The sequence below is a fragment of the Homalodisca vitripennis genome, chromosome X (genome assembly GCF_021130785.1).
Source record: "Homalodisca vitripennis isolate AUS2020 chromosome X, UT_GWSS_2.1, whole genome shotgun sequence".
Classification (NCBI taxonomy): Eukaryota; Metazoa; Arthropoda; class Insecta; order Hemiptera; family Cicadellidae; genus Homalodisca; species Homalodisca vitripennis.
Window position 1 is genome coordinate 62,532,917 of NC_060215.1, and position 26,429 is coordinate 62,559,345.

Here is a 26,429-nt window from a genome sequence, read left to right on the forward strand (position 1 = left end):
TTCCAGACAATTCTAGCATACTCCATATAACTTCATACCAACTGTAAGACATTACATAAGAATCATTGTTATAAAATCTGGTGAGCCACTTCACAATAGCAAAGTTTCTCTTAACTTTTGAACAAAACTTTACTTATTTGTTCAGAGATCAATTAGGACAGAAAACGAATTTTTTTAATACAAATAATTACATTGATATTAATTATTTACATTTTACATCACCATTTTTTTAAGCCTCCATTTACCAAGGGAGACTTGAGCCCTTTTATCCCCCTTAATTCACTAGTGCTGAATACTCTTTCTACCTACATACTCATGTGTACACAGTCAACCTTGGATAATTTAAACATTTTTTATTTCAAATTTTGGATACTTTGAACTGTTCTCTCAGTCCCTTAATGTCCTCATATGTAATAAAGTCTGCATAGTTCAAATATTGCATAATTCGAGTTTTTTATTGGTTCTAACATTTGTAAATTTTGATAGTTTGAACATTTCTCTCAGTCCCTTAACGTCTCCATACATGTAATAAAGTTTGCATAATTCAAATATTGGATAATTCTAATTTTTTATTGGTTTCCATAATACCATATAATTTTCAAAGACTCAAATAAAATAAGTCTCTACAAATCCTTTGACGCTGTAGTTTTAGCATGTACAGATACTGTTATGGGAGAACTTCAATTATCACAGCTAGTATAAAATACAGGAATGTAGTAAAGCCTCAAATTATAGCAAATTTTGGCTAGACCTCCATTTTTTTAACTCAAGTACTTATAATGAAACTTCAAATAAATCTGTAATAAAAAATTATATCTTAAATTGATTTATTACCATCAAGACAGTAAAAATCACTGTCTTTCCTATCCTGAGCTTTAGTTATAACTTATATCATCTTTGAGATAGAATATCACAGTTTCAAACACTTTGCTAGATAAAAATATATTTTACTAATGTAAAGAATCCACAACATCAAGATCTGCTTGTTTGGAAATTTAACTATTTCGTGATAAGGAAGAATCACTGCTTTTTTACTCGCTCACCATAATTAGAATCAGCTGATTGAAGCCTGTTGAATATTGACAACAAACCAAATAAAATGTTTAAAAAAATTATTATGAACTGATGTTCCTTGTTCAGTAAAATATAAAACACTCTACATATATTGGCACTCTTATAATAACTTAGTTGGAATAATTCAAGAATTGATGGCAAGATAGAACAAAATGATGGGCTATCGTTATATGGACGCCAAACTACATGCGTAGTGGGGTTGTAAGTAGGTACTGTCATACAACGTCAAAAACCACATTGTGGAGGTAATACAAAATTCTAATTCAACAACAATAATTAATCAGATACATATGATTTTTGTTACCGCCCATTTCATTTAACTAATTGGTCACCTCTTACTTACATGGGAGAAATACAAATTTAATGAACCAGATCTACAACATTAAAAAGTGAACTGGGTTTACAGAAACAATTAAATTCACATAGTGACAACAATATTTTTATTTTGTATGGTACAACAACATTCAAATAATTACATACTATTAATTCTCTGGTGAAATGCAAATTAAAAGAAAATGTAAATAAATAAATAATTCCAATCCATAAGACCAAATTTAGTTTTCTAGACAGTTTGGTAATCATTTGATTTTTGAGCAAAAGAACTTACATTTCAGTTTATAATTGTAAAATTAAACAGGAACTAAGTGAAAATCTTTCAAAAAGTCAAGGCAGAGTATGTGGTTTTACAAGACCAGTGACCATATCACTTTCTATTCATGTTTGTTGGCTATTATGTACAATATTATTTCATATCTTAGTACAAAACTCGTCTTAATAACTATTTTACAAATATATACAAATAAATTATGTACTTTATTAACACTGATAAAAGATAACATTCAGGTTTTGCAGTGCCTTTTAGATTGTGATAAATGGACAGTTAATCATACCATATTGTTCCATTTAAACTGGTGATTTATTCAAAAACATGACAAACTTATAGACAGAACATGAGAAGTTAAAGCTTTGAATATGAACTCATGCTTTCAAAAATATAAATTTCTTATTAATTAAAGATTAAATTATAACTACTTTTGCATGTTACGGCACAAAGCATGCTTTATACTTTAATGTTTCTGAGATAATGTTATTAATCACTGGACTTTTAGCTTATTTACAGTCAAAATTTTACCTTAATGAGTGTACAAACTTAATTGTATTCTTGCATTTTATTTATACGCAACAAATTAAAATTATAACAAATATTCCAAAACCTTATTATGTATATAAAAATATCATAATTTCTAATGCTTATTTACCAAGTCATGTAGTTATATCAACAAATAATACAAATAACAAAAGCTTGCTAAAACATTTCCTGATACAGAAAGATTATTACAGTATCTATGTATAAAATGAATCAACCTCAATCACATTATAAATGTTTAATACTATTGTTATGGTAACTCAAAATTGCAGTTTAAACTTTTGTAATGCATTATGGTACTAGGATCACTCAGAAAAAACTACTGAATTTATAAAAAATATGCCATTTTTATCAATTTGTCACACTATTTATTGGATTTAAAAAGTCATAGTTCTATAACTGTTGTAATAAATCCAGTACTTTTTCAACTATCTGAAGATGGACTCTTGCTTTCTTTGACTGTGGTTAAATTACTATTATAAGTCTTTATTGAAACTTATACTTTTTTTGCAAATACTTGAGCTACTATAACAAAGTAAAATTTTAAATAACTAATAATTTATATTACACTATTCATACTTATTGTGCAATCTGATATTATTCCTTTATTAGGTAAGGAACACTTGTTCAGCTTGTTCACACACCCAATTCTTAATTAACATATAGCAATAGGTCATGGTAATCTGGGGTTAAATCTGTTTTAATACAGAGGTGGATATATTATCTGTGCCCTTGTTCAAAAACCAATTATATGGGTCTGATATTTATTTCCTTTGTTATCATTGAGTGTTTTTATTCTCCTTTACTTAATTAATTTCTTGCACTTTCATCTGATTATGTAATTAAACTCAGATCAGTAAATTATGCTACAATGTGGAGTCAGCTGACTTAAAGAAATAATTTCTTTCTAACATTTTTGGTGAGATAACGTTTTAAACTTTAGCACTTGTGCTAAAGTGGTATTATAATGTAAAAAGCATTAAATTGACATATTAAATTGTAAAATTTCTATATTATGTTTTCATACTACACTAATATAAAATCAGGTAATTATATTTTGGCAACTTCTGAAGTTCTTTATTTCTATGAAGACAACTATATATGTACTTACCACCCATGACCAAGTTTATAATCAAAATTCAATTCTGTAGTGTTGCTGTGAATAGGATACAAGCATAATTTCAAAATTAAGGTAAAATTAAGTACTCTGCAACGATTGAAAGAAACAATACATGTGTGTACGGATATTTTTCTAAAAACTATTGTACTAATTATTGGATTTTCTAAAAAGATGTGCCAAGCTTACCATATTTTTGCCCATTTCACAATAAATAAGTTGCCATTACAAAAGTGAGCTAATTTTAAATGGGCCTAATTGAGCAAACATCATTCAGTGAATGACTTATTAACAACCATATCATATTATAACAAAAGTTACATATCTCCAAAATGTAGAACTATTATGCTATAAAAATAAAATTGAATGTCAAAATTTTTTATACCCCTCAAAAGCTATCATTCAACATTAACTCCACATAAATGTAAAGATATTTGGCTGGTGGTAGAAAAACACTGTAGGTACAAGCAGACAATTTTTAAACAACGGCTATTGAAATAGATCAAACAATGTTCAATCTGGCATATCTATTGAGATGACTGGCACGACAGGCTTGTTGAGCTCACTTTTCTTATGGCCCTTCTCTTTGGGACTATTCTCGTTGCTCTCTCGGTCACTATTCTCTGATGTGCGTCCTGAGGAGTAAGCGATGTTTGCATATTCTTGTAGGAAAGGGAATATGCTCAGTAGGAATTGTGAAAAATCTTTACGTATCCCGAACCACCCTGAAAACAAATATGGAATACATAAGTACTTCTGTCAAATTTAATTATAGTTGGTTTGACTGATGGTCCTCTTGCTCCTCAGTTTCCAGGACATCAGGATTCATTGTCTTTGATCAGTGGGTTAATGTATGAGTTTAGTTCTGTGCTCTAAGATTCCATTAATGTCTTCATAGACACATTGTTTCAGTATACCAACTCATTCTTTTTATATACTGGGACTTTTTTTAACATGATTCAAGACAATAACCATCCACTTGCAGACCATTCCTATGCTTATTTTATCAACTAGTTGCTATTTGTGGCTTTATAGTCTTTAGTTGCCTATGTGAAATATGGTCATCAAGAACGCATTTATCGAAGTAATTTGAATTATTTTGCTTCCATTTCATGTGATGTACTGAGGACTAAAAGCAATACCTTTGTCCCAAAGAGCAATTGTATTTCCATTGGGATAAACTATCACTAAGAAAGTTTGCCATAAGTGAAAGGCATTATTTGAAGTTTTGTATAATCAAACAAACTATTATGGAACTCAGAGAATTATAATAAATCTTGAATTCAGTAAATGTGTCAAACAAATAATGAAACACATTTATAACCAACCTGTCTAACAAATAACAACTAATGACTTCTTTAAAAGTTTATTATTCAAAACTAATTGATTTAATAATAAAAGCAATTATTAAAAAAAATGTTAGTGATTAATTATTTTACCATTGCACATGTATAATGCTATACATTAATGTAAACATAACGTAAACTGCTATACATATCTCTCGTTGATCTAGCTCCTCTGTTGGTGGATCATATAACCAGATATGCCAACTCTTGTCATGTTGCTGGAAAAATGCTTAGATAGTATTCTTAATCTGTATCTGACCAATACTTTGACATTACAAAATAATATTTTTAATAATAGATAAGGGTAAAAAATACCTTAAAAAAGCGTTTCATGATTGATATTGCCACAACATATTTTATACTAAAGTGATGATTCAAACCAACAATTTTTTACAAAAAATTGGGGAATTCTTCTCAAAGATAACTAGGTTGGATGGGATAAAAGCTCAAATTTAACCTAGAATTTATAGGCTCATATTGAATACGAACCAGAAGTGTATGTTGGTGTGGCTTGCAATCCATTTTATATGAAGCCTGAGAATAAGTCGAGCTTCCTTATATAATTTTGTATGTTTTGGCATTCTGAATAATGCCACAATTCATTTTACTACATAGTATATATATATATATATATATATATACTAAAATATATATATATTTACGTCTGTGTGTGAATTTCAGTTAGCTGTGCAGCAATAAAAATATGTTTTGAAATGAGTAATTGATACTTTATATACACATTAATACAGTAGCTAATTCTAGAGATAGTTTTGTATTACTGTTGTTTTATTTATTATCACTGTCTCATACAAAGTAAGTAATAAAACAAGTATATATTACAGGCTGGCCACTCGAAACCTTCCTTCAAATTCCTGGCTTTATTACAGTTAAAAATTTTCTATCCTCTATTTTCAAACCGACTATAAACAACTGCAATACTACATCAAGTGATGGTGTCTGTGTAAATTGTAAATACTTGTACTACTTGAATTCAACTGCACAAAAGTTTTGGATAACACTTACATTATAGTACTAAAACAAAACAAACATAACCAGTACAAAGTACTTGGCAACAACTAATCGACAGTGATAAAAAACAAATGTTGTGTAAAAAAACGCTACAGCTGTTGATGTCAGCTGTCTACCAACAGACTAGAGCAGAGCGGAATAGCATTTTTCAATGAATACAGAGAATGCAACATAAAAGATCAACAAAACCGGTATCGATATATAGATTGGTGCTTCTTCTTTACAGACGTATGAGATAAAACGTGATTGGTGAATAATTACGACTTCACCAATCGTAAAAACAAAGAAAGTGCAAGTGGACCGTATATGCGGCAATACCAATTCAGGAAGACCAAATGAACCGTATATGCGGCAATTGCCAGTTCTAGGGATAAACCTGTGTTCTGATTTTGGTGATTTACAACTGACAATAGATAGATCAATTTCCTCATACATTTACCCAAGATTATGGATAGCTAATTTCATAATACAGAAAGTTAACCATTAACATTTACACAGAGCCCCTAAGTTCCTTTTTATAATTAATTTATTATTTAGAATAGATATTTCTCTCCAACTATGAAATTTGTGTATTGTATCATTATACAGTTTTCTCAAACTAAATATAGTATAAAACTGTACCATAGTAATGGTATCTAAATTAATCATTACTAAAGGATTCTATAAAGATAACAAGAAATTATTTTGTGACATTCTAAATTTGAAAATATTTGTAAAATTGGATGAATAGGATATTTTTATAACTTACATTTATTTCCACCCTTGGCACTAAATGACATCAGAATGAGTGTTGTGAAGGACACAAAGAGAGGAGTCACGATTCCAGTGTAGGTCATGTTGATGTCTCCATCCAATTTATTGGTCAAGAGCACCTGTCACATTAAAGTTTTTCTCACTGGATATACTGTATATAGTCAAGTTATGTTCCAATCTAGGTGTTATCCACACCTTCATATAGCAATATGTATTACTGACTATACACAATGAAAATTGTGTAAAACATAATAATTGTGTAATCCCAACATTTGTGTAAACCCAAACTGGGTTACATCAACACACACATAAAACAGGCTGTGGTGAAATGTTTATTACAGTAAGATCTGAAAAAGAAAGATTGTAAAATGTATATGTTAAATGTTAACAACTTGTATTGTCAACCATTTTCCTTTCCTTTAACATTTTGTAGTGTTTGGAAAATATTTTAAACAAACAACGTCTAATGGTCCAACATAGCCCTTACTATCAGCTGAGAAGCAGGTGGCAGCCTAGTATAGCATTGCACATAGTATGTTGTACAGTAGACTCGCGATTATCCGAGCTAATTGGGACCGCGCATACCTCGGATACCGCAAAACTCGGATAACGCGGAGATCGGGTATTAACCTAAAATGAACGGAAAAATCGTAAAGTATGACGTAAATTATTTATTATGTACAAAGTTAGTAAACATATATGCAGCATAGTTTAAATAGAAAAATATGTACATACTGAATGATTTTCATTTTTTGAAAAAGTCTCTTATTGATTTCTGCGTCAACTTCTGTTGTTGTTTTGACGCTGCGCTGTTGCACCAACGCTGAAGATGAAGGACATCGGCAGGGGTTGACTCCTCCTGTTGCTCAATGTAGGTGAGAGCAGCTTCGAGTGCCTTCAATCCATCGGAGTGAGATATTTTTTCCACTATCTCGTCGGTGTCATCATCTGCGACGTTGTGAGGGTTGGTGACCATATCGGCAATCGCATCATCAGTAAGTTCCATTTGCTGGTCTTGCATGAACCACTCGTTGACGTCTTCATCATTTATCAGCAGTTCCGTTGGTAACTGATTAGCGAGGTTTACTATTTCAGCGACACAGTTGTTATCATTTTCATTGCTTCTTGTTTGAATTTGGAAAAGTTTTCGCCATGACTTTTGCAAAGTTGACACTCTCACATCCCACACTGAAGCTATCCAGTATGAGACGTCCTTAACGGTGATCTTTTTAAGTGCTGCAGTTACCGTGATTCCCTCGTCCAACCATGTCAACAACACTTGGAGAAGCCTTCGTCGATAGTGCCGTTTCATAGCCTCTAAAACGCCTTGGTCCAGAGGTTGAATAAGAGATGTGACATTTGGTGGCAAGAAAACAGCTTTTATGTCACCACTAACCAATTCACTTGCATCTGGATGAGATGGCGCGTTGTCCATAAGAAGAATAGCTTTTCTTGGTAGGTTTTTCTTTTTCAAGTAGGCCTCAACAACACGAACGAACTCGTCAAAAAACCACTCTTTAAAAGTTTGGCCATCCATCCATGCACTTCGTTGATGCCTGTACATGGTGGGTAGGCAGTTAACTTGGATATTTTTAAAAGCCCTTGGGTTCTTTGATTTTCCAATAAGGAGAGGTCTCAATTTTAAGGATCCAGAAGAGTTGCTACACATCAAAAGAGTTACTCGTTCTTTGCTCTTTTTGTACCCAGGCGCAGTTTTTTCACTTTGGGCTGCCAATGTTTTGTTAGGAAGCATTCTAAAATTGAGACCGGTTTCGTCACAATTAAATATTTGGTCTGATGTGAGCCCATGATCTAAAATAAGTTCTTTCATTCTTAAGCTAAACGACTCAATTTCAGACGAATCAGCATAAAGTTTTTCACCAGAAATATTTAATTGTCGGATGCCATACCTCTTCTTCCACCTGTCAAGCCAACCATCACTTGCACTAAAATTAGCCTCACCGTCCTTAAACCGTTTGTTAAACTCAACAGCTTTAGCTTGAAGCACGGGACCACTTATTGGACTTCCCAACCCTTGAAGATTAGAAAACCACAAAAACAACGCTTCAGAAGTCTGTTCGTACTCCCCTTTCTTCATAGTTTTCCCCAACAAATCGCTTCCATCACTTACACTTTTATTAACCCACTGTTCAATATCTTTCCGCTTACGTCTCCAATCTCCAACAGTCACTTCTGCAACACCTAGGTCAGCGGCAACCTTCTTTAACGACTCACCCTTATCTAAACGTTTTATTGCACTTAACTTTGTTTCTAAACTAACCACTACCTGTTTACGTTTTAAACTCATGATGCACTTATTGTAAAAACAACACTAAGCAACGGCACAATAACGAAACGAGAAGAGGAACGAAACGAACAGGTTGCAGTGATGACTCAAACTGAACTGAACTGACGGAGGGGTGACATGGTGACGAACGCCGCCCGGCCGGGGCCGGCTCGACCTAACAGCAGCCAGTAGAGAGAGACATCCCGCCTAGAACAATAACACTAGCTGGTGACTCATCTATTCGCGTACCATCAGCCAGTGCACGCACTTTCACTTCATCGCGCTCTTCATGCTTACTAAATTATTTTTTTCTGTTCAAATACTGTACTACCTAGCTTAATCCAGAGGCTCGGTTAATCGGGCCTCGGATAATCGCGATTGTACTGTATTTTAAATCTTTCTTACAAGTGTTATAATTTGTGATTTACAAATCTATATGTATATAAAAGCCAGATATTCTTGACTGACTGATCACAGTTTCTCACATACTATATGCCATTGGATCAGAAATGTTGGCACAAATATGCTTTACAGGCTCTATATGAGTACTAAGAAAATAACAACTATTGTATAAGGCAGTATTTATTTTTATTGTATGTTAAATTTACATGTTGTATACTGTATATTTTAACATAAAGCAAAGTGTGTAAAATGTGAAAATTTACGTAACATGTTATTGGTCATTAGCAAAGTTTATATCTATTTTGACTATGTTATGACATTTGCTTCTGTTTTGTATTCCATTATCTTAATGAGAGAATATTATGTGCAATCAATTTTATTCTATTCTATCGTCCTGAAATCTAGTATAGTGGACGAGTGTTTATAGAAAAAACTCACTGACAAGTCATGAGTCTGACTTGGACAATTCAAAAATATCAGACATACTTCTTTCAAAGTAAGCCAAGGTGCAAACAGAATTTTCTTCTTTGGAAGCCAAAAATGTTACACTAAAAACAGAATGTTTGAACTTCAAACTAAGAATGGATGCTGTCTTGACGGGGAAATTGACGTGGAGTTGCAGTTAATACACAGCAGTACTTTCTCTAACCAATTATATTGAAATAAATTGTGGTGTTTACAAAAATAAAATATTTACAAAATCATTAAAACAGTGGCTACCGTACTTGAACCAATAATAATAATTTAAAAGGCCTATTCCTGACTCCCTTCCTTTTTATTTCTGCCATCTTATTTCTTTCTGCCGTGACGATTGCCATTTGCTATTGGCCTCTGGTCAGTCGTAGGTGGTTGGTTGACGAATATAGACTTATTGTGACCTGTATTCTGTAGTTCATTTAGTATTTATGTATTAGATTAGTTATTTACCTGAAGAAGAGATCAGATTGCAGATCTCAAAACATAGTGCTACTGATTTTTTGTTTCACTGAACGATGGCAAACAAAAAATCCTTCACAATCATTCCATTGTTAAAAAAAAGTCAAACAAAGAATGTATAAACAATAAAATTATTACAGAATTTAATGGAAAAAATATAGTGTTCCTGAAGTGAATATATATATATATATATATATATATATATATATATATATAAATGGGCGGTAACTATGGTTACCACAAAACCTTTGTTCTTAAATGAGGTCAGTGTGAGGCCAGCACTCAAGCTATCACAACGCTGTATTTCTCACTCCTCGGGAGGTACTTTTCTCGCATTTTTATGCACTTCATTTTCACATTAGACTTTTTCATTATTTCCTGATTTACCTTGATTACATTCCTTTTCAAGTTTTTATAGTAGTAAGTGATTGTGCAACACAATGCATTTTCCCCCGGGACCAAGTAAGTGGTGTACAACAACCAAGTTCTAAGCGTACAACAGAGCCAGTATTGAGTTCAGATGATGTGGAGTACCAGACAGACTCAGAAGTTGAGGATCCTGATTAAGAGACCAACCCACCCCACTGGAGCGCTCACAACCGGAATGGAATACATTTTTATAAACCTATGTACTACAATATTTTTGTTATCATTTCAAGTAAATATTTAAATATATTTTGTAATAGTTACTCACCAAATATTTGCAAATAATAACTGAATTTGAGTGAATTAGCGGAGATTTATATAAACTTTTTCACATTTTTATAAACTTTTAGATTCATTTTGGTTTTCACATTTACGTATAAATGTTGTCTATGTTTGTCTAAAACGAATAAAATATAGTTCACTTAGCTACGATGTATCCATTTGGAATATTACCATTGCCATAAAAGGGCGTTCTCTAGTGCGAGCGGTAACTAGAGTTACCAGCTGGCAAGGAAAACTTTCCTCAGGAGCTAGTGGTAACCACAGTTACCACATTCCCAAAATGGTAGAGAGTGATAATTTTTGTGACTTATGAGTAATTTTTATATATTTCTATCATATTTCATTCAAAAGTAAGTAAAAATATATTTAAAATTTTCAGAATATAGGGAACTCTATATAGGAATTTTTAACAGCGAAAGTGTTATTCAACTCTCTCAGTACATTAAACATTAAAAACACAAAGAGTCTCTTATTTTAAAAGTATCCTTAATTGAGGCTTAACTTTTCTGTTAAAGAATTTATTTAGGCATATTTCAGACCACAAGGTCATAAAAGGATCTTACATGATTCACTAAAGAATTGTTAATGTTTTTCTTGTTTTATTATTTTCAAAACTGTTTTTATTCCATTTAAATTGATTTTGTTACAATGTATTGAAGATATCACACCACGAAAAGGACTCAAGACTAACAACCAAGTAGATTATATCTGTAGTGTTTGTTTGTACTGTTAAAACTGTTAAATCAATTAATCATATGTTTAACAATATATAAATGACACTATTTCTTACACCTCAAATCAATGCTGACTAATGTTCTTGTTAGTATACATTTCTATTTATTATCATCGTGTATAGAACTTTCTGTGATGTACATATTAGCAGTTATAATGAAATAACAAATAAAAGTGTTACACAGTTTGCTGACTGCGTCTTTGGAAGGTTCTTGTTTTTGATTTCTCAATATTAAAAATTACGTTAACAATTACACTGTTTTTATGCTTTTTTTTATGAATTTAATATAGTTTTCAATAATTTTAATGGTATCTTTGTATGCATTTCAAAACAATTGTTATTTGTTAAAATAGCCACAGTTTATAAACAATAATTCAGCAACTCTTAACATGAACTTAATGATTTTAATGTAATGCTGTGGTATACACTTTACATTGTGCATATCCTAACAAGGTAACTTACCTGAAATACTAATATGGGTACTACAAGAAATGTGTAAGCTAAGGCTGAATTGAACCACGATCGCCTCTGTTTAGCGTTCACTTGTGGTGTTCGTAACAATATTCCAGCGAATATAATTGTGTACAACACCCCAACGAGGCTTAAACAGAGTACGATCCAAAGTGGTACAAAAACAACCTCCCAGCTCCAGGAAGTAAAACCATCCAGTCTTAGAGAGAGAAAGATGAATTGTAGCATATTCACAGCACAAAACAACTCCAACTGAAACATTCAAATAATATTATATTTTACAATAAAATTAAATCATTTTAAAAGTAACAATATATTACAATTTTTATAATAAGGAAATTATAGTTTAAAATTTTCCTGTGAACACGTAACTATACAAAAAATAAACCATAAAGACCAATTTGAATATCAAATCTTTTTCCGTCACATCTGCTAGCATAAGACTATTTTATTTAGTTAACTATCATCTCGTAGCTGTTCACCAGATGGACAATGGGTGCATTAAAATTGATAATTTTTAATTATACAATTTCTTCTTTTTGCTATAATTGCTTATTCCAAAACACAGCAAGTTTTAAAGTTATACTGAATCTTTAGCTGCAGAAGAGCCTATGAACACTTTAAACACAATTTTTTCATCTAACAATCAATAACACTGTAGTGCTACTTAACTCTTTATTTAACCAACTCACTGAAATTTGCAGCACTTTTTATTCAGATTGTGCAAGCTAGCATATTGTGACATAGTTGTAATGGATATTAGGAATTCAAACACTTGCCATCGTTATTTGTAACAAAATGTATAACACAATGTTTTGAGGACTGAAATCTATCCTCTTTGTCAAGTGAGAAAATAATAAGTACATAAAGACATAAGCAAAACAAGAAGCCCCCTAAATTAAAAATTAAAATATATGAAAATAAAAAAAGGCCTAGTGGAAAAGTCTAAAATTGCTCAACTTGCTGGTCTGAAAACCTTCACATCAAATGGGGTGAAGGCAACTTAATACATAGTGAAGAGAATGTTTTCAAACGCAAACTTATTGAGGCTCCATACATAAAATTAGCAAGTCAACCTTCAGTTGAGGTTAGGCCACTTCAGCTACTTTATTAAAAAAAAACAACTAAATAGAAACTTAAAAAGGTTTTAGCAATCAAAAAAACCTTAACCAATAAACAAAATTCATACACATACCATGACGTTAAGGTCTAGGTCCAAAACATTGTATAGGCTGCCTTTACCATTCTCCCTCCTGACTGTCACCTTCATGTCTCATTGTTTCAGATAAAATGCTGATATTTTAACTTTTATATACCAGTAACAATTATCTTCTCACCTGATGAAGGAGATAGATCCTTGAAATCCTTAAAACACTGTGTAATGCATTTTGTAACATATAACGGTGGCAAATGTCTGAAATCCAATTATTCTTTCAAACCTCCCAAAGTAAATAACAAACATTAAGCCAAGAATAGTTGTAATAGTGGGAATACTAGTTCTGTGCGGTTTTAGCTGTTTCTTACATAGAAAATCAAACTGTCTGCCAACCTAACTTCACATTACACTGTGGAATTAATTTTTTAATTTAGATTTAACAGTTCCATGAATACATTGTATTGTAATTTTTGGAGGATGTAAGATAAGAAATTTAACTAAAATTTGAGCATGCAGCTCGGCATGCTATAGATACTGCACAGGTGGTCTGAAACACACTGTATAAATAAATGAACGTATGAAATATTAAACAATGCTATTTGTATATACAGATACTTAATTTTTCTTCCAAAACGTGTGTGTGCGTGTGTGTGTGTGTGTGTGTGTGTGTGTGTGTGTGTGTGTGTGTGTGTGTGGGTGTGGGTGTGCGCGCGCGTGTGCGTGCACAGTTTTACTTGCTCTTCTTGTATTGTTTTGGGAAATTCCTTAGTACATGAAAAACAAGATTGTTAATGCTACTTAGATCATTCTTACTAAAACTATTGTCACTTATGTCAAAGTATAAATGTCTTACTAATTATTGCATTCAGAAAGAATTACTATTTACAGCTTAAACAGAGAAGACTAATACTAATTTTCTATTTTACTTATGCACATTGTAAGTAAAGTAAGAAACATATCGTTGCAAGCCTGGTCGTTTGGTTTAAGTATTTATTAATAATGTAAAGAGATCAAAATTAATAATTTCAATATTAGTGTTATCGCAAGAAACTAACATTATATACTCATGTGAAGTTTGAACAATGTATCTCAGGCCTAAGTAAATTAACCAACAGTTTATTTACCACACAACCCAGGCTTGCAAATGATATGTCCCATACTATAATATAAATAGGTACTGGATGTTGACAGCAGGCATACTCTCCTTGCAACACAGTAGGAATCTTTATATAATATAATAATTTTATATCATTATTATGACCTATATGACCACACATTTAACATTTATGGTCCATTTTACCATTTTGAAACTTCTGTGTTTTACATTTTTTCATAAAATATTTAATTATTTAATACCTTATGAATAATTTTATTTTAATTAAGCACATTACAACCTATGTTACATTTGATCTTTCCGAGATTCAAACAAGTCACCCACAGCTCTTGGTACACCCGATATTGTAAGAAAGTTAAATTTACTTTTAACTGCAGTCCTAATAATAAATGGGGGAGGTTATAAGTTCATTTCAACACTTTATATCAACTACTTCAATGCCAGTAGTAGTAGTAATAGCAATTTGAGATAACTTATAGAAACATCCAGTGCATCAATAATTTACATTAAGAAACCTTGGAAGGTATTTAATTAATTAATTATGTACGTTTACAAATAAATAGAGGTTAAACACATCTTTCACTTTACATATAATGAGTTTTATAGTAGAATGAATCCTTATATTTGCTTACCTCAAAGGACCGATCATGTTTTACAGCCCATATGCAAACTGCAATGGACACGATGGAGATGAAAATCAGAGGAATGAAGACAAGTATCCAGAGATGTCGACCAGTCTGCAGCTTGTCACACACCAGGAGCTCGAACATCAGCAGAATAAGGTGAAGAGCAAGGCTGATGAGCATGGCTTTATAATGCACGTAAGCTTCCCCTTCCAGTCTACAACAAATGTACAATTTAATTAATTTATCAAATGTTATATTCTAATTTTAAAATATTTGTCTCCATTTGATTTTGTCTTGATACGTAAAAATTCAAGGACAACTTAAATGTTTAAAGAATAATTATGAGAAGATATTAAAAACAGTAAACACATTTGAGCCGTGTTTGTATAATTTTGCAATTTTAAAAGGATTTAATACTTATACTACATCTGTAATATTAATATTAATGGTTTAAGCCTTACAAATTGTTTTAAGTAAACACATTGATCTAACTTTAAAATATTAAAGATTTTGGTGAAAATTATCCTTAAGCACTGGCAGTGCAGAGTCAGTTCTGCAATCATCCTTTGAATTTTCTATCTTATATTTTCTAGAGTTTGGCAGGAATATTATTGTATAGTCTTATTCCAACATGCAATAGCTTCTTGACAAATAATGTACCCCTTTGAGCCAGTAGTTTAAATCAATTTCTGGTTGTCCGTCATTGGTGACTATAGGTCAAGTGATGCTCACACCACTCAGTCAACTCTTAGTAACTTGAAATTCTTGACAACTTGAATAATATTCTCTCCCTTCAGAAAAACTTGATAGGACGAAAAATAAGAATAATGACTCAAAAGATTTGACAGTAAAAGTTTACCTATCAAAGTCAAAGAAGCTAAATAATAACATCTATAACTTGAAGAACAATAGCTAAACAAAATTCTTTTTGAAAATTTACCTCTATAACTTTGTTTTTTCTAATAGAACTTGATATCTTGAAAAACTACTGGAGTACAGATACAAGTTACAACTTGTCTGAGTCACCTGTCTGGAATCATTTGTATGACAAATGAAGTGTGGGTTCTGAAGCTGTGTGTGACCAGACACACTGCAATTGTAGTGTCCCACTAAGTGATAAAAAGAAAGTAAAAACTTCTTTATAAATTATTGGTGAGAACGTTAAAATCACCAAGGCTGTTAGTGAGGTAAAGCACATTGATTAAAGACATTGCTGCTGGTTCAACATCGCATGCAGTACGGCATCCACACTTTGTAAAACTTTTCCTTTTTTTTAGTATGTTTTATTCATCAAAATAATTTAAAAGTAGGCCTATAATGTAATGACTTGCTGTAGATTATTGTTTGAGGATGTCCCTAAGTATGATTCTATCTGACTCTGCTTTAACCCCTTAATTGCCACACCTGTGTTAACAAATGCCAAAACGCTGGTTTGTTACATGATATTAGAAACAGAACATTGTTGTTTTCTAGTTTTGTCAGTTGCAGTTTTGAAGATCCTACTGTAATTTTTTTTTATTTTGACTATGGTTCAGCCTGTATGGCAGGAATTATTTGTAATAATGATAAGGACTTTTTATCAATTTTAGATTTATCCAGATGTGTTGTGAGTTAGGCGATCAGAAGTTTGTAACTTTTCTGAGAATGATGGCGATTGGGATGTGCACTCAATATGTTAACCACGATTTGACATGACGAATCAGGAAATTCTGACGGCAGTGTGTTAAATAAAGATGTTGCTGAAGTTGACCATGGTGAACGAAAAACATGCTGCATGTATGCTGACAGTGGAGCAGCTCTGTGCATGCCAAATAAACTAGCCAGTACCGGGTGGCAGCATTGTTGGAAACTGGGCACTTGAAGGTTTAAAAGAGAAAATTTGATATGGTAGTATTCAATATATTGACATATTTTAACTCTTCTTAGATCAAACACTGTGGTGCTGAGCTTATGACACAAACTATCAACATGGATGTCCATAAAAGGCTAACATCTAACAAGAGTCTAAGATGATGAGTATAAAATAGTGCATAGCCTAACTTGTATTTTAAAGTTTTTATTCTCTCACCTGCCTTGAAGATGACATTAAAAATGTCAAAACATCAGTACTTATTTAATAAATTGCTCTATCAGTGCTCCATTTAGGTGAGTCTTGCTCGTTCCTTAAAAATTGGTCTTTAACATTTTGTTCTACAGTCCTTTCAACATCTACTATGATGAAATTTCATATTCTACTATCAACATCTCTATTGTTAATTTGTATGACAATTAAAAGTTAAGATACTAACATATCTTTTACAATGTTTAATATTTTTTATTTGAATGGCAATAAAAATACCTGAAGTGGGGATATCTCCACCAAACATAGCTACCAACAGTAGCACCACAAATGACCATGAATTTCCAGAACCATATTGGAGAAAATACTGTCCAATAGCTCCAATCAATTGAATCATCGAGCCGGAGAGCAAACAAGGCCGTAAACACCAGAAGTGATGAGTGTACAATGAATTTGCTGAAACATCAATAATTACACAAGGTATTATCCAATTTATAAGTTTCTTGAAGAAACACTCATATTATTTCAATTGGTCCTGTATTAATAAATTCTATTGCAAGTTAATAAGATTCTTATATGATACTTAAAACTCTAAAGGATTCCATATATATATATATATATATATATATATAATATATATATATATATATACATACACACACACACACAAGGAGATCACAAAAGGGTATCACAAACTTCTGTGGCTGATAGTACTCACCATTCCAAACAAAAAAATGTCTGATAAACGGAGTTTAAGAAATTGAGCCACTAGCCACCATTTTGCATTTTTTTTTTAAATAAAAAAATAATATCTCTAGAACTAGTAAAGCTAAATAAACGAAAATTTACACATAGCTAAAAATAGATAACAAAATGGAGTCTGTAGAAGTTTTAAAGTCAAATTACATAATAAACCAGTATAGTTAATAACAAATACACAAGATACCATCTATTTTGTAATTTTCATAACAATTTCAACAGTACTTTTGTGAATGAAATCCGCCTACGCATTAAGCGAGCATGACTACTTGAAAGGTACGCTTGCACAAGCCTGGAGTAACAATCAGCTGATACCTTTTAACTATGATATGATTGGTACAACACACATAGGGACAGAGTGGCCTCCTTCTTGCCGACATCACTTCCTTTTAGCAGGCAGACAACTATAACCGCATAATGACATGTAATTTTCAAAGCAAGTCAAATAAAGTCCGTTCATTCTAATAATGTATTGTTTATGTTTTAAGTTCCCGGCATGAAAAATTCTTCAAAAAATAGTTTTTTCCGGATAATACTAAAGTACCTAAATAAAATAATTACAGTGCAACTGTCTATCTGGGTGCCAACATGATGGTATCTCTCTGCTTGCACATGGTAAAGTGTAACAATGAGCTCAATGAATTATACGACAATGGGCAAAAAACAAAAACATATTGACTGGCAACTGGCCAAGAAAATATGGGTAGATACAAAATATACTAAGAAAATAAAATTTGAGTATTAATGTAAATAAAAGCAAATATAATATAACGCAAACAAATTTAACCATAACTTTCTACACCTATAGTATATAATGTAAAAAAAACAACCACAACCTTTATTCATTTAAGAAATGACCGTAACTATACCTTCCTAATTTCTTATATATGTACAACTTATTTACAAACCACCTGGTACAAAAAACTTCTAAATATCAATTTCCTGCTTTAAAACAATACATGATCACACAACAAACTAACTTGTTCAAGAAACATAAAAAACAAATTTTGATAACTGTATCTACAATGTAGAAGACTTTTTAGATATAGACGACTTTTTAGATTAAGCATGATGTAGCTTAGTGACATTTTATTTGATTTTTTTACCATTGTTACACTTATTTATTAATGCTTTTTGACAAATAAAGATTGCCTATTGTCTAACTGTGATACAAGTTCATTAATGTAAACTAAACTTTGTTATTTAAAAAAGATTATTGTATCCTATCTGTTTTTACTTTGTTGTTTATTTATAAATGTGTTTAAGCGGTAATTTTAATTGTTTGAATTTGAAGCGTTAGTGTTGAAGGTCTTTTATCTCACTGTTGATACTTAATTGTTTTTTTCCTGTTTTTGTATATTTCTATTGGATAAATTGTATATTTTAGTTGATAACTTTTTAACTTTTAACACTAGCATAATGTATATTTTCACATCACAAATACATCAACCAACTAAAGGAGAATAATTGTATTGTAATATAGTTTTCATTTATAATACATATTTACTATGTCCATGGCAATGTGTATTGTACACTTGTGTATTTAATGACAATAAAGCTTCTTGTTTCTTGATAACTCTCAGGTTGAAAAAATACTATGTTCAATTTTTTTAAATCAATAAATTAATGTATTAAACACCTTGAACTACTTGTGATGTAATCCACACCTAAACACAATCATAATTTTGAAATCTAATCTATGGTGATAAGAGTTGAATGCTGGTAGAGAGTAATTAACATCATAATTATTCAAAGGCACTAAAACAAGGGTTGGTAGTTGCTGCTGTTATGACCACAGAATGCTCAAATAAGCTATAAGGCGCAGATGACAATGAAGCACAGTACAAAAATATATTTAAAAACAAAATAACATTTTCAACTTTAATAAGCGTTATTATTTGTGATTTGCATTACCTAAAGCCATACATAGTTTTGTTCAGAAAGACCACTATAACATGTTAACACTGTTGAAATTATGATTGGCAACCACAGCCAATAATTATAACTAGTTATACTAGTTTACTTGACCCACTTCGCATTTTCTATTGATTTTTCTAATGGAAAGTGCTTAACTAGCAACTATGATGATAGCAAATTAATTAAATGGACTAAATAAAATTAGGAAAAGCCTAAAAACTAAAAAGAATTTCCCCATAAAGGAAGAAAATCCCCATGGGTAGAATGGTAAACCCTCGGGCTTAGATTAGGTAAGATTTGATTGGCTACTTAGTAACCTGTAACAGCCGAGGCTATTTTATGCAAGCAATGAGGCTAGGAATGGAAATATTACACTATGGAATGTTATAACGTGATATAAGTAGGTTAAGATTAGGTTATCATAAATATGTTACTACTATGTAGTACCAAAGTTAAAAATAACCTTTACAAGTGCACATGTACTTTATTAGGGACTATATTAGGGAACTAGTTCTTAGAATGAACAACGTTAGTCTTATCGATCTCGACTCTTTTCAAAGATTTCACTTCTCCCGAAAAGGCATTCATTTAAATCACAGTGGAAAGAAGAAACTTGCATCAATGATTGTTGACTATATTCTGAAATTAAATACACAACCAAACAATAGTATAACAAATACAGAATCCCAAATAAATTGTAATACCATCAATGTTACTGAAACACCTATGAGAGATGTTATTAAACACTTTCGATATGACAAAACTGTCGGATTCGCACACAGCATTTCCGGGGACTTGGATGACCCTCGTCACATGTCAGCTGGTGTGGCTGTCGTCTTCAAACAGGAATTTGGCCAGCCTAAACTATCACATTGCCTAACACGCCATCTGGCTCTACAAGATAATGCAAACAGTGCAACAGTGTATAGTCTTATAACTAAGGATAAAATATTATGGCAAACCAAGTAAACAGGACTATGACACTGCTTTTTTCTGACCTGTCTCAAAATTTTTAAAAGGAGGGATCTGAAGCACTTGATATGCTCCCCAATGGGCTGTGTACGTGATAGGGTCAGTTTGACACTCTTTCTAGACAATGTAATAAAATTTCAACAATGCACAGGAGCCACTGTTACCATTGTCTCATATTTTCAAAAATCATTTCGATCACTAAGGAATGGTTTATCTCATGAAGATTTTAACAGGGAACTGAAGAACCTTATTGAGGAGAAAACAAAGACTGCTCCCACTTTACCAGCTCTTAACCACCCATCAGAAATCATCAATCTTGAGTCACATCAACCCAGCAGCAGTGAGGTCTCCAGTGAGTTTGGTGACGCTATCCAGGAATCAGCAAGAATCACAGGATCGGGCTAGTGATGTGTTTGTGGCACCGGGCGACCTCACATTTTCTGAGGCGCTAAAGCAGAGTAATGGTGTTTGTGGTGAATCATTAAATCAGGCAGTACCTGCCTCAGTTTTCTCTTTGAATGCTACACCTCAAAAAAAACTGTCTTCCTCCTGTGCACAGGAGCGTCACCTAGGTAGTAGTTACAATTTAAATTATGTTTCAGACAGTACTTTACAATAATCCATGTACTGTCATTAAAGATAAGCCATGTGACTTTGGAAGCTTTGTAAAGCAATAGCACATTTGGGTTGTTCCATCAAAAATATTAGAGGATTACAATCATCCTTAGAATCTTTAGAAAATTACGTTGACGTGAAATAAACCCTAATATAGTGATTTTAACTTAGCATAAAAATGACCAAGATGATGCTTCAAAGGTTAAATATTAATGGTTATGTCTTAAACTCTAGCTATGCAAGAGAAAGCTGCAGAGGAGGAGGTGTAGTTAATTTTATCCAAAAACAAGTGTGATTTGGAAAAGAAAATCAAAATTCCAGACATTGGATATTTATTGAAGGATGAAATATTTGAATGTTGCATGGTTTGAAATAAAAAATATTTTTTCTCGAAAAAACAGTCTAAATTATTAGTGGTGGGCTTGTACAGAAATCCATAACAAAAAATGAACCAGAATTCTTAAAAAGTATGGAAGTTTTATTGGAACATGTAGACAAAAGATATAAGCACATTTTAATAGCGGGGGATATAAACATTGATATGATGGGACAATCCAACAGTGCATTGAAACTGAACAACTTGTTAGTTTCTAATGGAATGTGCTCTTTAGTAAAATTTCCACCTAGAATTACGGAGTCATCAGCCACAACTATAGACAACATTTTCACCAACATTAATATGAATTTTATCAAACTAATCGGAATTAATACTCAACTCTCAGACCATGATGGGCAGTTCTTAGCATTATTACATACCCCTATTAAACATAAAAGTTAAAATTACTGTTCATCCCAATGAATCCATTCAAATGTATAATAGAAAGTTCTCAGATTTAAACACACATTCATTTTTGTATTCATTGCAACAACAATCATGGACAGACTTATATTTAGCTCCTGTTACTTCAAAATATGATGTTTTTCATAGTATTTTATTGTTCTACTTTAACCTCCATTTTCCTAAAACCTTAAGTTGAAAACAGTTGAATAAAAATATGTGGTTAACAGATGAGCTCAGATTAGAAAAGCTAGAAATTATTGAATTAAGTAGCCTAGCTAGAGAACTTCAAAGCCCACTTGTTTATAGTGAGGTAAAATCAAGAAACAAATTATTTAAGACAAATATTCTGCATCAAAAGAAACAATATCTTAATAGTCAGTTGGAAAAAGTCTGTGAATGTTAATGCCACTGTCTGGAGGATGATTAATAGGGAAGTTGGTGTAAACAACAATAGTAATAAAAATATTAGAGCTTAAGGTTAGAAATCAACCTTTGTACAGACCCTGGTAACTTAAGCGAATTTATAAACAAATATTTCTCAGATCTAGTAGATAAATCTATACTGCCTAATTTGTCAAGCTCCACAGGACCTTCAGTTCAACAAACAAACCTATTTGTAATTTTTCTAGATTTAGACTAGAGCCAGTCACAGAAGAAGATATAGAGAAATTATGATCAGTCTAAAAAACAAGCTTAGTGCTGGATATGACGACATTCTGTTGTTCTCATTAAGAAAGCCAGGAAATTCGCTAATAAAACCTATCACTCACTTAATAAATTCTTCTTTTATTTCAGGAATATTTCCAGAAAAATTGAAAATTGCAAAGATTAAACCTCTATTTAAAAAAGGGGAAACAGAACCCACGTAGAAAATTATCGTCCCATTGCTTTGCTTCCATCAATCTCCAAAATCTTTGAACGTGCTTTTTACAATCAATTTAAAATTTATTTGGAAAAAAAAAAACAATATAATTAACAGCAATCAACATGGTTTCCAAAAGGGAAAATCTGTTTTAACCGCGAGCCACAGAAATTTCTTGAATCAGTTATTGACTCCATAGATAATCATGAAAAGGTAATTGGAGTTTTCATGGATCTGAGCAAAGCTTTTGATTCAATTTCCTCATGTTTTGTTGTTGTCTAAATTAAAACAAATTTGGCGTAGAAGGTAAAGCTTTTGAATGGTTTAAACTCATATCTGAATAATAGAAAACAATTTGTCGAATTGGAATATTTCTCCCACAACAAAGGGACAATGTATAAACAACTTTACAAATCCTCGATTTCAGATGTGAAGCATGGGGTTCCTCAAGGTTCCATACTGGGACCTTTACTTTTCATTTGTTATATCAATGATGTACCTAAAATCAGGCAACCTAGAAAACTTTGTTTTTATGCCGACGACGCAAACCTAACAATTTCTGCACCTTCAATAAAGGGAGTGGAGGAGTCATCCAGCACTAACTTATCACTTTTTAGCCCAATTTTTTGAAGCAAATAAATTACTTTTGAATGTTGATAAGACCAAACTTTATAGTATTTAACCACAAACAAATGAAAAAAATAATCAAGCCAACAGTAACAATAAATAAAGATAGCCATATTTTCCAAGTAGCAAATTCAAAATTTTTAGGATTATCGATTGACGAGACCTGGACTGGAGCTCTCACATTGAAAGTGTTCTTGCAAGGGCAGCTTCAGGCATTTATGCTTTAAATAGATTAAGAAATTTTTGTGATGTCAAAACTCTAAGAACAGTCTATTTTTCTTATATTCATTCCGTTATTTCCTTTGGGATTTCAATATATGGTGCCACAAACAGTTAGAAATTTAGACTCAATTTTAAAAATCCAAAAAAGAGAGCAGTAAGATCAATTTTTTAAACTTAAACCAGGCACAATCGTCAAAAGAACATTTTATTTCATTAGGTATAATGACCGTGTATGGTATGTATATTTATGAAACAATATTATCGGTTAAAAGCTCAGATTTTCCAATTTGCCACAGCTTGGTACACTTCACCAATACAATACCAGGCATCAAAATGACCTTGCCATTCCCACACATCATTTAGAATTTTTCCGCAAAAAAAACCTCAATATATGGGCACAATATTTTATAATAAATTACCTCAATATTTAAAGTCAGAAAATGTTTTATCAACTTTCAAATCAAAATTAAAATATTTTCTCATTGACAAGGCTCTTTATAGTTTTAACGAATTTTAAATACAGAACATGTCAAATTATATAGGTAGTTAATAATAATACTTTAGATGTACAATGCTATTGATGACACCATTCAGTGTACAATGTTGTGCCAATGAATAAAGAAATTTTGATTTGATTTGATGTGATCTGAGCTGGAATTTGGGTACTATTTTGAGGGATTTTTTTCTGTCTTCACCAGAAATGCGGGGAGAGGCCAACAAAGTCTGCACTGATGACCAGGGGCATTTCCGATAGGTACTTTCCCAACCTCATGTCCCAGATCATCCAACTTTTCCTAAATCAGATCATGTTGGACAATCTGGCACGCCATCTGAGGTCGGGAAAGTACCGATCGGAAATACCCCTGACCATCAGTGAGGACTTCAGTGGGTTCTGGCAAGAATAAAAAAACATCCCTCAAGATAGTACCTAAAATGTAAGCTCAGATCATGTGATATGATGCTATCACTGAGAGCAGGTCAACTGGTAACATGTTACCATGGCAAGAGGTTATTGGAACTTATTAATTTGGTAATAAGTTATTGGCAAATAACAATATTTACCATCTCAATCAGCCACTAATCAAATACCATATACATGATTTAACTTTGAATTAATCTGGAACAACAATATCCAACTGAATAACATTATAAGGCTTCAAAGATCGTATTAAACAATATTGTTATTTTGTAAAATAAAAACTTATAAATATCTATAGGTTAAATGTTTTTATATTCAATAGTTTAGATATTTTTACTTAATAGTTAATAATTTTGATTGTCATGGTGGCTGCTTATTATAATGCAGTCAAATCTTGGTATTTTTGGTCTAAATTAGGGAGATTAAAGAATCCTCTACATTAAGAGATTTTTTCCTTGTGTGGATCTTATTCTTGTGAGGTCTTTCCTTACTTCTTTCTTTAATAATTGTAAACACTTGTTAAGTACTTTCCAATAAAAATCAACACATCATGCAAAGTGGGACTTATCAACATTTACCATTAGTTTTACTAATTGCTTTTCATCTGTCTACTAATGGTAAATTAATATTCTATGAATATCCAATTCTAATAGGCCTAGATCATGCTGTTTTCAGGAAAATATTTGTTAACAACAAACACATCTAAGCTAATACCAACACCATAGTGACAATCACTTCCTTTTCAAGGTTGCGTAAGTAGCTGAATACTAATTTATCAACATAGACCATGTAAATACACATTGTTCCATGTCCATAATGCCAGACAAATAATTAAACAAAATTAAATACTTTTGATAAAGAGGTTCTGCACGATACTACCATTAAACTTAACTAAATCAATTGTTTAAATGCTAACACAACGCTTATTCAAAATTCTATTTACTATAAAGACTATAAATATAGAAGATGTAAATGAACAGTGCCAAAATTTACATGCAGTTCGGACACAATAATAATACTAATTAGACCTAAGTTCAAAAATTACATATAGGCCTAGCTAGGTAAAGGTTGGAAAATTCACCTTGGGTTAAAATCTTGAAATAATGTCTGAAGATTCATTCTTGATAAAGCTTAACCTGTTTTATCACATTTTTAACAAAATCTAGTTCGTCTAAGAATTCTGCAACTTTATAACTGCGTCGAAACAGAAAATAAATATTCACACACTGTACATAAAGACAACAATAACATATTTTTATGAACTGAAGAATGGGTCTTCTCAATAAATTAAGAAAGGATAGTTATATATTTTCAATTATTTCCACAAAATAACACTGAAGTTAAACTAAAATCTGTTTAGTCTTTTCTAATCAAACCAACCAAAGTCAATACGACCATCTCAGAACTAAACCATAACCTTACTCTTGCTTGAAGTTTGGTAATAATAACGTAAGTCGTAAATATTCCCTGTGGCTATATGGCCGGCTACCGTCTGTAGATTAGACAGACCAAGTGCGGCCTTGGACAGACGGGTGATGAGTGGTGACGTCAACCGTGACGTAACGAAAGGGCAGCCATAACTGTCACCTTTACACCAGTGCCTTAGAAATATAAAAAACACCATTTGTAGACTATTTTATTAATTGCATACTATGCATTGCTAATGTATTGAACAGTTTTATTTTAATGTAATAAAAGTGTACGCTTAAATAAATTAAAAAGAAGAAATATACAACTAAAAATTAACCATGTACCGTATCAGAACCTACTCTTCGTAGTTTATTAAGATATAGTTTT

General features: G+C 31.9%; 1 protein-coding gene across 1 annotated transcript; it reads right to left on the minus strand.

Annotated features, from left to right (window-relative positions):
- Positions 1-1,491: 1,491 nt before the first annotated feature.
- On the minus strand, positions 1,492-26,113 carry LOC124369071 (transmembrane protein 185B). The gene is made up of 6 exons (XM_046826784.1): positions 25,714-26,113; positions 17,238-17,414; positions 14,906-15,113; positions 11,995-12,255; positions 6,462-6,585; positions 1,492-4,063 (listed from the first exon to the last, which is right to left on the minus strand). The coding sequence occupies exons 1-6, from the start codon at positions 25,749-25,751 to the stop codon at positions 3,852-3,854; spliced, it is 1,020 nt and encodes a 339-aa protein (XP_046682740.1). The 5' UTR covers positions 25,752-26,113; the 3' UTR covers positions 1,492-3,851.
- Positions 26,114-26,429: the final 316 nt, after the last annotated feature.